The sequence below is a fragment of the Lissotriton helveticus genome, chromosome 1_1, assembly GCF_964261635.1.
Source record: "Lissotriton helveticus chromosome 1_1, aLisHel1.1, whole genome shotgun sequence".
Lineage (NCBI taxonomy): Eukaryota > Metazoa > Chordata > Amphibia > Caudata > Salamandridae > Lissotriton > Lissotriton helveticus.
Genome location: NC_136057.1, coordinates 792,664,887 through 792,677,966, shown reverse-complemented (window position 1 = coordinate 792,677,966; position 13,080 = coordinate 792,664,887). Strand labels below are relative to the sequence as shown.

General features: G+C 40.6%; 1 protein-coding gene across 2 annotated transcripts in view; it reads left to right on the top strand.

Moving 5' to 3' along the window:
* The window catches only part of MDFIC (MyoD family inhibitor domain containing), a 279,995-nt gene extending 268,710 nt beyond the window's left edge, over nt 1-11,285 (top strand). For both annotated transcript variants that reach the window (XM_078674362.1, XM_078674363.1), the window contains one exon: nt 8,950-11,285. In XM_078674362.1, the coding sequence (XP_078530488.1) occupies nt 8,950-9,197 (248 nt within the window). In that variant the 3' untranslated portion in view covers nt 9,198-11,285. The remainder of the gene's footprint in view (nt 1-8,949) is intronic.
* The last annotated feature ends 1,795 nt before the right edge of the window (nt 11,286-13,080 follow it).

The window sequence follows — 13,080 nt, the reverse complement described above, 5'->3', positions numbered from 1 at the left end:
TGTACTTTTAAACTTTACATGTCCGTCTAGCTTCCAAAAGGATAACATTTGGATGACCTTATTAAATCCTATACGTGTACTTCACCAACTGGAAGAAATTAACTTTTCAAGTTTGGTGTCTGGAATAAACATTTTAAGTTGCAGGTCATGGTGAAGTTGGATTTTAAATGAAATTCTCAAAATGCCACTTTTAGGAAGTTGGCATTTTGTTACTTTAGCCATTTGGTGTCTACTGCCTGTCTCTGATCACATGTTCCGGGGTGGGTGACAGTTGGGCTTTGTGTATGTCCCTTAGACAGAATCACAGAATGGGAGCTTAGGTGTGACTTGATGGGCCATCCTGGTAGGATGGGAGGGAGAAGCTGGACCCAGCCTCACTTACACCTGAATAAGTTGTGTCCTATCCCCACAAAAAGGGCTGCATACCCCCTGTAGTGAGTCTTGAGCCAGGGCAAGAAGGAAATCTCTACCATTTCAAAGGGCCTATTCGGTATGAGGTCCACTTCAGTACACTTCTGGACCGGTGACTACTCTGCCAGAAAGAAGGACGGTTGTGCTACTGAAGGACTGACACTCTGCTGGACTGCTGCTACGCTGGAGCTCTGCCTTACTATGCTGCCTTGCTGCTTGCTGTTTCAATGCCTGATTGAGAACATCTGGACCTGCATTACCTGAACTCAGTGACTCCAAGGGCTAGCTGACTGGCCTCCTGATCTGAAGTTTCAGACATAAAAACTTTCAACCACCCTGCATCTGCACCTGGTCTTTGACATCGTGAGTCTGCCCTGCCAAGTGGTGCCACCCAAGTCTTGGACTCCTGCAAGTGGGCCTAAAGTTTTTGTTTCAGCGAAATTAATGCATCCTCTGCCGAACCGATGCATTGCCACTGCTGCTTGGATCAGAACCGGAGCATAGCCCCTGCTATGTGGATCAGCAGTGACACATCGCCACTGCTGTGTGATTCGGACTCGACACATTGCTTTCAGAACTGCCACTGCACAGCGCTCTTCATGGTGCAGGTTCTTTACATCCCCATTGATAGTTGCCTCGATGACGAAAGTCTACCTCACAACTTCTCCGCTCATCGGAGCAGACTGATTGCTTTGACTGCATAACATATCCTTGACACCGGTCTTCGCATTGCAAACCTGTCTACAGGATCCTTGACATCGATGAATCAGGATCTTGTTCTGCAGCCTTGCCACATCTCAGAATTGGGGCAGCACCTCTGCTGCACAAAACATCCTCGTCCCAAAACCACACAACGCTCCGCAACCTAGGAATAAGGTACCTTTGTTCAGCTCGCCAAACTGGGTCCCTGCATCCGGCCCATGCTCTATTGCTGTGAGACTGAACTTTTAACTTTGTCCCTGTCCAGAGCAACCAGATATCCCATTTTAGAGTTTTATGCTTCTTAGCGCTATTTTCACTTAACATTTTAAAAAATCAGTATCTCAAGTTCTCCTTGTTTTTTTTCATTTTGGTCTTGTTTTATTTCTTAAAGTTAGAACTATTTTTCTAACATTGGTGTGGCTTTTTTTTATGTGGTGTTTTCACTGTTTTACTGCTTGAAGTATTGCACAGTTACTTTACACTTTGCCTCTAAGTTAAGCCTAACTGATCTGGGCCAACCTACCAGATGGCTAGCCAATGTTAATTTAGGGTTAGCCTGACACTTATCCTGCCTATGATTGTGGTTGCTGTTTAACTAAAGTTAACACACCAGCCAACCAACAACCCAATTTCTAACTGTAAGATTGTGATTATTCGTGAATATTTTACATGGCCATTCCATACCGCCATAGAGAAAATGAGAATATTTACAAATGTTTAGGTGGATTGAAGACCATGTGAAATTATTGGGCTCCACCATGACAAGAAATGAGGGAGCAGCTAATTGAAGGTCTTTTGCCTGTACTTTTCTACAGATTACATAATGATATACTATGCTAGCCATCTTAAATGGGCAATTGAGTTATTTGATTCCTTAATATTGTACCTGTGCGTAAATGAATGGTTTTGTTTATATAAAAAAAGGAAATCAGTCCCAAGGTGCACTGTCAAAGATGCTGCCAAACGACTAGTATGAATTAGAAATTTTGCTTTCTGTATATATTTCTGGAGCAGTTTTGACCAAGACTGTATTTTATTTTGCGTTTGTTTGTAGCTTTGCCTTAACAAAGGGTCTTAGTGACCCGAAATGCTTTGGCACGCATCATTTAGAATTTTCAGTTGTATTGGAATGTTCTATTAGTTGCCAAGAAATGAATGTGGAAATAAATAATACTGCTTATGTCATCGTATACGGCATGACCTATATAAATACATGAATGGATAATATTAAATATTTCTTATAAAGGATTATAAAAATATTAAAGACATTTTAGCTTATCTTTTTCTATTTTTTACTTATGATTTGGCGATGTCTTTGGCAGTGTGCCTTGGACCGGTTCCGAAACCAGCTATTCCAGTGACATTTTTGTGTTTGCTGGACAGAAAATGTAAATGTAAATGTAGTATACTTGTAAAGCGCACAGCTGCCCCATCAACGGGGCGTCCCGGCGCTGTATAACTCTGGGGAACCCGTCCTGGCTTTCCCTGTGGGATGGTCCCTTGCTGGGAGTCCCCAAGGTGGAGCCAGGCATCCCCGGAATTGGTGGGGTCGTTGTGGAGATTAGGCAAGCTAATGCCCAGAGTTGCCGAGTGTAACCCCTGATTAGAGTAAGCACCGAAGCGAGAATTATCGAGTCCGCTGACCAAGGTCCACGACCCTGCCGCGTCGGGAATTGAACCCTGGTCCCGGGCTGACTTCTGCTCTCAGGCCTGCCGCCTCTAACCAGTGAGCCACACTACTCCACTAAACACACAAGTACAGCTTGTCTGAGGTTAAAAAAAATGTTTATATCTTCATATAAACTCAAGTGAAATTTAAGGACTTCCCATTCTTTGATTAGAAAAAAGGATCACAAAACCATACATTTGGATCTCAAATGGTGTGCATAAACTCAATGCAGGTAGGTAATGATACCAACAAAGCAATTTCTTCAGAAGGCAATTTGACACATGAAGGTATTAATCATTTGAGATGTCCAAACATCACAACTTACTTGAAAGGACCTACAGAGTTTACTGAATGCACAATGCAATTTTTAGACAATCTAGGCCCGGCTTTTCCAACAACCAGGTATATATTTCTACTGGGTTTAGTTCATATATGTATCCCCAAAATGAAAAGCATGTACTTGAGTGAAGAATGTGTGTATTTGTACAGCTCATAAGCATGGGGGACATTCGGAGATAAATAGCTATATTTATAGCGGATATTTGAGTGATAAATTATGAGGTACTGGGGACAGTTATCACTAAAATTATTACCTTACTGCCAGGGGCATTACAGCTATGACTGTCGTATTAACCCTGTAGAGGCATTCCTAATTCATGAAACCCTTTTCACATTACTGATTGTCACCCTACCTGATACACTGAGGTGATCACTGCAGGTAATTTTACATGGCATGGCCACTTATGTAATGTTTGACGTGTTCGCTATTACCACACTAATATTAGTAGCTTGGTATGATTTTGATTGAACATGAATAGCTCTTATCACAAAAATGGTTGGTGACCGCTGATCTACGTTTAGTATTTTATGCAGGTGTGAAGCAAAGTGCACATCAGAAGACAACCTCCAAGAATATTATCAATAAATGGGTAACAATTCGTTAATTAATTTGAACTTTGTACCCAAGCCATGGGTTATAAGGCTGTTGCAAGATACAAAAGAGTTCCATGACTGTATATAAGCCTGAGCTGAAGGCAGAGTGCCTTTATGAGGCGAATGGAACACCAAAGTTACTTGCAATATTTTTGTCTAGAGAGACAGTATATTATTCCATGTCCTTGGTGTACCACTGCCATCCATTTGAGTCTTGACCTACCTCAAGGACATAATTACATTCAGGGCTTGCAGGCTGGTGAGCAAGGCATAGGATCTCAAGCTTTTCTGTCACTGGTAGGTACGGGGAAAGTGTATTGGGCAAACTATAGCATACACAAACTACTCCTGTCTCTAAAGGAGCAACCATTGACATTCAGTCATGGCGCCTTTCCCTGTGAAAGGGAGATTAATGCATGTTTGGCAAGCATTGACTTGCATGGATAACTTGCCCCATCGAGAGACAAGGATGTACCTCCTTCCCTCCTGTCACGATTGAGGTCGCAGAGGGAGGACGATGGGAGCCTTTACCCAGCTAGGATGAAAGATGGCAAAGTGCCATGCCATTACCACAGGTTTCTCATAAGCTATTACAAGTCTGTAGTGAATCATTTTCTTTCCACAACACATTCAGACGAAAAAATATCTATTTATAGTAAAAACATCTATCTGCTTCCATTTTTTATGGAGATTTCAAACTCAGTCTTCACAAATGACTTTCCCAATGAAATAATTCCTTGTTATTTTCTTTCACAGTTCTTAGATTCCTTTAAGATAGCGTCTGTTCAAGATTATTATACATACATTTTGGAATTGTTTGAGGTAGGAAGCAACATCTAAATGGCTCTTGCTGTGTTTTGTCCTCAACAGTGATTTGACTGGATGAGATGTTAGGATATCCATCTGCTAAAACCTGTACGTTCACTGATCTGTTCTCCTCGCTTCCAAGTATGATAACTTATCTGAGTTTGTATGAGCATATTCTCATTTGCAGTTTATATCATTTTTCTGAAAACGTATATTCTTTTGTACTTAAAAATATTGTGAATGCATGGAATGTACATGACCTGCAGCTGTAGTGTCCTATAAGAGGTAGAAGGCCCCAAGCTAAAGTAGTTAGGTACTGAGCATTTCATATAGGGTCTGACCAGATAACACGTGAGATTGCAATTCTTGTGATCGTTGAACAGTTCACACAATGGTTATTAGTTGTAACATGATTTCCTTCCAAGGGCCACATTATAGACATTGATCAGGGGTGCAATGGTTATGTGTGCCCATCTTCAGAGCCCTGGGACAGAGTTATATTACAAAAGGGGTAGCAGACGCTTACGCGACCCATTCTGTACGACTGAGTGTGTCAGCGCTATCCTAGGAGGGTGTTCCCTCATTTGCCTGAGGGCATAGCAGATTGCAAATGTAGAAATTACTTTGTCTCTGCGCCTGCTCCATGTTGCGACTGTGGGTGCAGAGGCCTTCGGGTGGTGCAATGACTGTGAGCTATAAAAAGGTGGTGCACTGTTACAGTAGCAGTGGGGGGGGAGTCCATGGAACCTCAGACAACCCAATGCAAGTTTATGCAGTCATTCACTGCACCCGGCTGCAGGGTCATCCCAGTCCCCACTCTGAAGTGTAGGCAGCTGTCTCTTGCACAGGGAAACATGGAGTAGATGTTTGATCAGCTGCTTTGTATTTCCCTAATGTGCTGACTTCAGGGCAGGCACATGTTTACGTCTATTTTGGTGGCAGTCCATTTTCAGAAATACGGCGCACTTTCCCTGATTGTGCCAAGGTGCACCTTTAAATTAGTGTACCGGGCACAAATTGGGGCAGTATGGCTAATTTTTAAATACGGCCCCAGGTGTATTTGTTTAGTGGTGATAAATGTTCTCTTGGTCCAGTGGGCATATTTCTTGTCCATCCTGGTTCATTTCATAGGGTATTCACGTATTTCAACTTGTTGATTATGATGCCAGTATAACATTCAAAGGCCTCTTTTTTACCATTTGCTTCTTAGGATGGTCCTTTTTTACCACAGGTAGATTATTTAGAAAAGTCTTTGATTAATGATTCTTTTAAACCAGCTCTGGTCGATTTTTCAAACAAGAATATTGACTGGGCCTTTATATTTTTTCTTGCTAATGCTTACACCTATAATTCATTTTTATGGTGAAGGGCGAGGAAAGAAAAGATCAGACACAAAGAGAGACATGGGATAATCATATTCTCTTAAGAATCCAAAACTTCTGGAGAGATCAGGTTTTAAATCAGTGGCGAAAAGATGGTAGCCATACAATCATGTGTATTGTCTGTGAATGTTATTGTTGTTCGCCACCCTGTGAATAATCATAAAAGCTTTTCATTAGGAGGAAATCATTTGCATGGTTCTGAATATTTTAATTGGCAAAACAACAAACATTTCTTCACCTTTGTTAAAGTCTTCTGCACATTTACTGTCTTCTTACCTTGGGCCATATCATCTGCCAAGGTTCACCGTCAAGCGCAGAGAATTTAATTTAATTATGATAAAGTATTCATAAATACGTGATCTATGCATTCATAGCAAAGAGAAAAAAACATATATGCATTTTCTTTGCAAGCTCGTGCATCAAAAATTAATTTGAAAATAAATGAATAGCATTGTTGAAAATGCAGCAAGGTCAACATTTCAATTTTTTTAAATTAAGCGATTATCATATTTTCTCACATGCATGTAGCTAAGTTACTGTACGGTGTATGAACTGTACAGGTGACATGCATTGTTGTGATGCATGGTAAAGCAAATCATTTCTAATTATATTTATTCGGCATGTTTCTTGTTAAGAAATAGATGTACCGTAGATCAAAATCTCTTTGAAATTAACTATTCCGTTGCATCTTCAATCTCTTTTCAGGAAAAAACACCTTTTGCAATTGGTTTGAATGCTTTATGAGATTTGTTTTAAATACATGAATTTTATCTGCATGATGAGATACACAATGAGAATGTTTTATGTATTTGGGTGGGTATCAAGCGAAAGGTAGGATTTAAGTAAGTTTGAAGTTTTCTACAGAATGTAAATGTAGTGGAAAAATAGACCCCGGGGTTGGAAATGATGAATGCTATCTCTCCATCCCAATTAAAGGCTCTCCTGGATCACCGTTTGATGAGCATGTTGTTGCTGCGCTACATCAGAGTGCCTGGGATCATTTTAAAATGGCAGGGCTCGGAATGTTAGTCTTTCATTTTAAATTACTATCAAGTCTCCAGTATGGTATTCACACATGCTTCTTTTTTTTTTTTTTTTTAAGAATTGAAACCACCACACATTTTATGTATTTTTATTGACATGATAAAAACTGAATTTCGTTCGAACTCTAATAATTTCAAATCAATGGGGCTGCGTGCATTTGCATGACATTTGTACTACTACCACGGTAAATATTTGCACCCCAAACTGGGCAGTGTGAAGTATTTTGTTACTTTTCCCATTCTACGAACATAGGGAAATCTTATTCAATATACTTTTTACATTTCTCAGTATTGCCAATGTTAGCTATTTGTAGTTCCATGCCAAGGTTGTGGTATTATCATGCAACATTGTACAAAACTACTCTTTGGAATAACGGAAATTTAGGGCTAACTGGTTACTTTGTGTCCTGACTGAATTCTGATCTATGTGCAAACCAGAGTATATGCACAAAATAGAATTACAATCTGTGCGGTAAGCAAACACTGCACATCCAGTGTATTCCACACATCTGACCAGGAAAACATGCTTAATTTTCTTCTGGGGAAAATTGCACAGTAAGAGATAGATTATGAGTTAATTGTTGTGCAAATCAACAATTCTGCATATTATGTCATATTCAAAGGAAAAAAGTTGAAAGCGGGTGGGATGTTGCATGTCGTAACTATTGCACCTTCAGATATTGTCATTTGTCAGTTATGGTAATTACTACACATTTTTCCAAGTATTCATGACAAGCACATAGGTAACTTGAAAAGTGCAAAAGTAAGCATTGGTAATGACAATAGGTCTGACTTATGAACGAAAATGCCTACTGTGTCTTTGATGGGTTTAGACACTCAAGTCATCATACATTCACTCGCAAACTATCGCTCATTTTGCATTCATGCCTCAACTCATCCATCCATCCGTTTGCATTCATCGTCTGACACAACAACGCACAGTAACTCAACAACATATGCAACAAAAATTTTAAAAATGCAAGCAGAAAAAGAAAACATGCTGCTGTCTAAACGCAGCTATCATATGATTGCAGTGATTAAACTGAACATAGAGGGTATTCATCTTTCAGTGGTGTTGTACATAGTCCGCTGTTGTTTTAAAGTTCTAGCATGGCAACCATTTTTAGAACCAATGTTGGAATGGTAAAACTGTGATACACTGTGGGCAACAGCATCCAATAATGATCACATGGTTTAGAGGAAGTGGCCACTCTGCACATGAAATGAGTGCCAAGCCACAGCTTATTTTAATTGCTTGGGGAGCTGCAGCATACTCCTAAGAAAATATATAGGAAAAAGAGAAGCAGAAAGGAAATGAAAAACCAGCGAGAAGAGTGAAGGACTGAGCAACCCACTCTGACACTGAATTGCAGTCGTTTTCAGGTGGATGTGCAAATTGTTATGTTAAATATTTTTCTGAAGCACAACAATTACCCGGAGGTGTCTAGGCACTGCTAGGGACACCTTCCTGCACAAAAACAATCATTGATGGCATTTTCCTCACTCTCTGCATGAGTCTCTCCTACGCCTGGCACATTCCCAGCTTTACAAACTTTTTTAATCTGGGAATGTGTCAGTTTCCATGGATGCTGCGTGGGAACACCCACAGCAACACCCATGGAACTCCCCTTCCACTCAGAGTTATGAGTGAAAGGAGCCCATATTTACAAGGCCATGAAAAGTCATGCAGGGTGACTTTACATAGCCTTGTAAATATGGGCAGGCACACTGCACCGCCAGTGCGACAAAATGAGGCCCTACATTTCTTATGATCCCTTGTCCATAGGCAGCATGTCCTGTACTGCAAGCACATTAAATATACTTTAAATGTATAATATTCACGTTTATGTCAAGCAATTAAACAGCAAAATCAGAGAGCTGATAGCAGCTCAAGTGTGTCTGCGTTCGGTGTTCATTTTTCCTTACGGAGTGGCCAGTCCATAACTCCATATATTCTCTCTCTTCTCTCCATGCCGGGTTTCCAACAATTGACAACGTCCAGACTGCTGCGTGCACTGCATCCTGGCTTGCCTGTTCTGCGAGTTCCTCACCCTCTGCAACGTCGTGCTGGGGCAAGCCTCATGCGGGGTCTGCACTTCGGAGGCCTGCTGCTGCTGCTGCGGAGAAGAGATGGGCGATGACTGCAACTGCCCCTGCGACATGGACTGTGGGATCATGGACGCCTGCTGCGAGTCATCGGACTGCTTGGAAATCTGTATGGAATGCTGCGGAATTTGCTTTCCAACATGAGATACTTATTCTTCGATTTTATTAAAAACTGGAGTTTATTTTTATTTTGTAGGTTTATCTAAGGGAGCATGTTACACATATTTTTCCAGTTTTATAATGGTTGCACTGCCTACGCCTATGGCTTAAATGAATTTTCATTTTCAGCTCATACTTCGTAATTCAAGGCTCACTAGGAAATCTCCATTAAACAGGGGTTGCTGAGAAACCTCCAAAGTTGTTTTGTTTATATATTTTACTTTAGAAATATGCATCTTTTGGCAGGAACTCAATAAGAAAGGATTGGATTTTGTTATAATTGTTGCAACGTATTGGCTATTTTTCATAATGAACACTTGGCACTTAAAGCGTGGTCGGTGATGAGATATTGTAGACTCGGGTTGGATAGCAATCCTCGCGCAATGCTACTTTCATGTTTCTACCCTTTCAAATGATTTTCAAAAACCGAAATTAAGTCTCCTTCGTTTTCATGTCATATTCACTATGCAGCAAATGTATAAAGGAGCACAGTTTTAAAGTGTTTGTGGTACTGCTTTTACGGTGGTACTTACACGGGCAGATAGGATGCCCGGAAGCGGCACGTGCTCTCACGTTTAGTTTGTTGTCCTTGAAAGAGAAATTAGGTAGAAATAATTGTTTTCTACATTGTTGTAACGATTACATTTTTGACAGCACTGTGACTCCCTTCTCATCATGACACTCAATTGCATGAAAATAAAAAACTGATTTTAAATTTATGTTTCACAATTGTGCAAGTGCTGTCAAACATGTTGGTATTTCGTTCTTGTGATCGAATTCTTCGCTTGCTTGCGTCATCAGTCTGCCCCAAAACTGTCTTGTAGAAAGATCATTGGAGAGATTTCCTTGTTAGATTAAAACATACTTTCATTTTCATACTGGTTATGTATCATGCGTTTTTGTAATAGAAGCAGAAGGTGAGCACGTTCCTGTTATCTGCTAATCTGACTTCCGAATTAAAATCAGGTAATACTGTCCAGCGTTTAAATAGGACTCAACACATCCCACCAGTCCCATCGTTCCTTAATCATGTTATTCTTTTACTTAAAATATCATATTTTCAGCAATATGATGTCATCTGGTGAGGTGTCTGACAAACAAAGTGTATTACATTGATGAAATGCAGTACGGCAAGCCAAAGTCCCATATGTTCACACTTTTATATTCCAACTTCTCTGGTGCTTTTCCGTCACCGCTGTGTCCATTCATAGAAAGTAATATCGTGCTGGAAAGAGTTTGTTCAATGTGTTGATTAGTAATTGACTCTACTGTGGCTTTCCCAAATGTTATCCAAGTATTGGAATGTATTATAAGAACAAACATATGATCCTTTCTCTTTCCCTGCCTATTCTTCGCCATCTTTTGCTTTCTGGCTAATATTAATATGTATCCTTCTCTCATGTACAATTCCCTTCTCACTATTGCTCTTTCACTGACTGAGTTGCGCTCTCTCTCTCTCTCTCTCTCTCTCTCTTTCTCTCTCTCTGCCCCGCTCTCTCTTCCTCTCTCTCTGCCCCTCTCTCTCTTTCTCTCTCTCTCTCTCTCTCTCTCTCTCTGTCTGTAAAGACGTAGTGTTCTCTTTAATTGACGCAGTATGCATGCCTGGATGAACAACAATCCATGGAACAGTGTAACATTTTTTTTAACAACTTTATTTATGTTAATTATGGGATTTTCAATGCTTAGATGCATAAAATCTTTTCATACCTGCTAGTAGTGTTGTAATATAATTCCCTTGTTTGTAATATTAGCTCATATATCATTAGACATTTTTATTTTTAAGTTCAACTTATTTTCTAGGATGAATGTATTCATATTTCATAAACTCCTAGTGTACTAGTAGAAAAAAAAATAAAAGTAGGTAATGTGAAGCTGTATTGTTAACGTTGCAGTAATTATCCACATTAAATAAGATGTAACGCTGATAACTTTTATTATACCTTGAGGAGGGGAAATTTTAAGCTATTTCTTTTTTTTTTTTTACTGTTGCTTGTGTTTTTTCAACTGGATCCTAGCTTCGTTAAAACCCAAACACTTTTCTGAAATAAAAATCTTTATTTTCTTGGATTGCAATTATATGTGGGCTTATTCATGTTTTGTCTGCTTTCCAAAGGACCATTGGCGAATGCTGAGGCTCCACATTAATACGTCCCTGGGCTGTCTCATCGTGCAGTGATCGTTCTGAAAGGGCTCTCTGTGCTTTGTTAACTTAACACACTTTGGCCATTCATCGTTTCAGAGCGGGCCTTAAGAGTGCAATGAGCTGCAACTCATGGGTATTATACTTGTGTGCATCCTTTCCTGCATTTTGACTGCAGGCTCTTAAACCAAACATATTGCTCGCAGACATGCTACTTAGGCTAAGCTAGATATATCTTGAGATTTCCATTGGTTTAGAACCCATGCTCATTATGTATAATCATGATGTAAGTAGAAATGTTTAAAAATGTTAATTTCTGTAAAGAAACACTGGGATTTGTTATGCTTCCCATGAGATGTGGTGTCTCCCTTCCTCGTTCCGACCCTTAGTGAGACATGCCTTCTGGTGGTATTGGAGCAGATGGAAGTGGCTGTATTATCAGAGATCACACTGAAGCACAGCTTAATGTGGCTGTCAGACATGTTTTCAAGCACCCAGTGGCCACGTACTTGAACCAGCACTGTTGTTTGCCTCCACAGCAGGGTTCCTTCTCATACTTTCCCAGGCCATTTTAGAGGGAAAATAGGACAGAGGGCCAAAGAAGGCAGTCATAGATCTTGTAGCGACTGACACACCTAATGCACTTGAGCAGAGACTTGCAACATTTCATGTACCAACCAAGAAGGCTGAATGGAATGTCCCCCGGTTAGGGGTTGAGTGAGCACAATTCCTGTGTGAAAATCCACTCTGGTCAATGATGAAGTGCCCCGGTTATCCTGCCCCAGAATTTACTGGGTGCAGGAAAACCTGACCAACTCTTATAGCCCACACATTCCAGCTGGTAAAATCACTTTGGGAGAATGCTGCAGTGCAGCCCGCCTCCTGTCTCAACCCCTGCCCAAATACCACCAAAGAGAGAGCATGTAATTTTGCGAACTGCCAGGATGCATGACTCCCTTCTCTCTTACACCTATACCATACCTATTCTCACTTCCATGCCCTGCACTTCCCACCTTCCAGGCATTTACCGCCTATCATAGCAGGTGGTGTATTGTGTTATATTCTATGAAATTGGGAATGCCATGATGAATTCTACCCAGTAAATCTGGGTTTGTACAGTTATTCCTCATGCCATGTGACTTCACTTGGATAGCTAGGCAAAAGGACTTCATTTTCCATCATCCATCTCTATGGGAAGTGACATCAGTGTAGTTCACATGACAGCCAGAACTGCTGTTCCACTGAAACCTGCAGGTTAAAATATAAACATGCGCTTCACCCAGTGCCACATACTGCTAGTCCCCACAATCACATCCGGACCTACACAACTCAAATGCCTTCATATAATTCGTACAACATGTAGACCTAGCATTGAACATATACTACTCTCACACCCCCTCAAACTACAGAATGCATACTCCAACTCATGCTCATTAATGCTCACTGTTCAGTACTCCATGCACCAGGCATCACAGTCCTCATTACATATTACAAGTTTGATGCCTTCTTCATCAGAGAAACAGTTCCTTCCTCCCACATCCTTATGCATCCTAGACGTCATCCTTCCCACAGGTATTAGTATCCTTCAAATGGATGGACAGTGAACATAAGAAGGGAGGGGGGCTCTCTATCGTTCATAAGTCTGCATAGTCCCGCACCCTAGGCAAGCAAGTAATACTCCATGGAGCTCTGATGCATCATTTCACTCTCTGCAACTCTTACAATCAC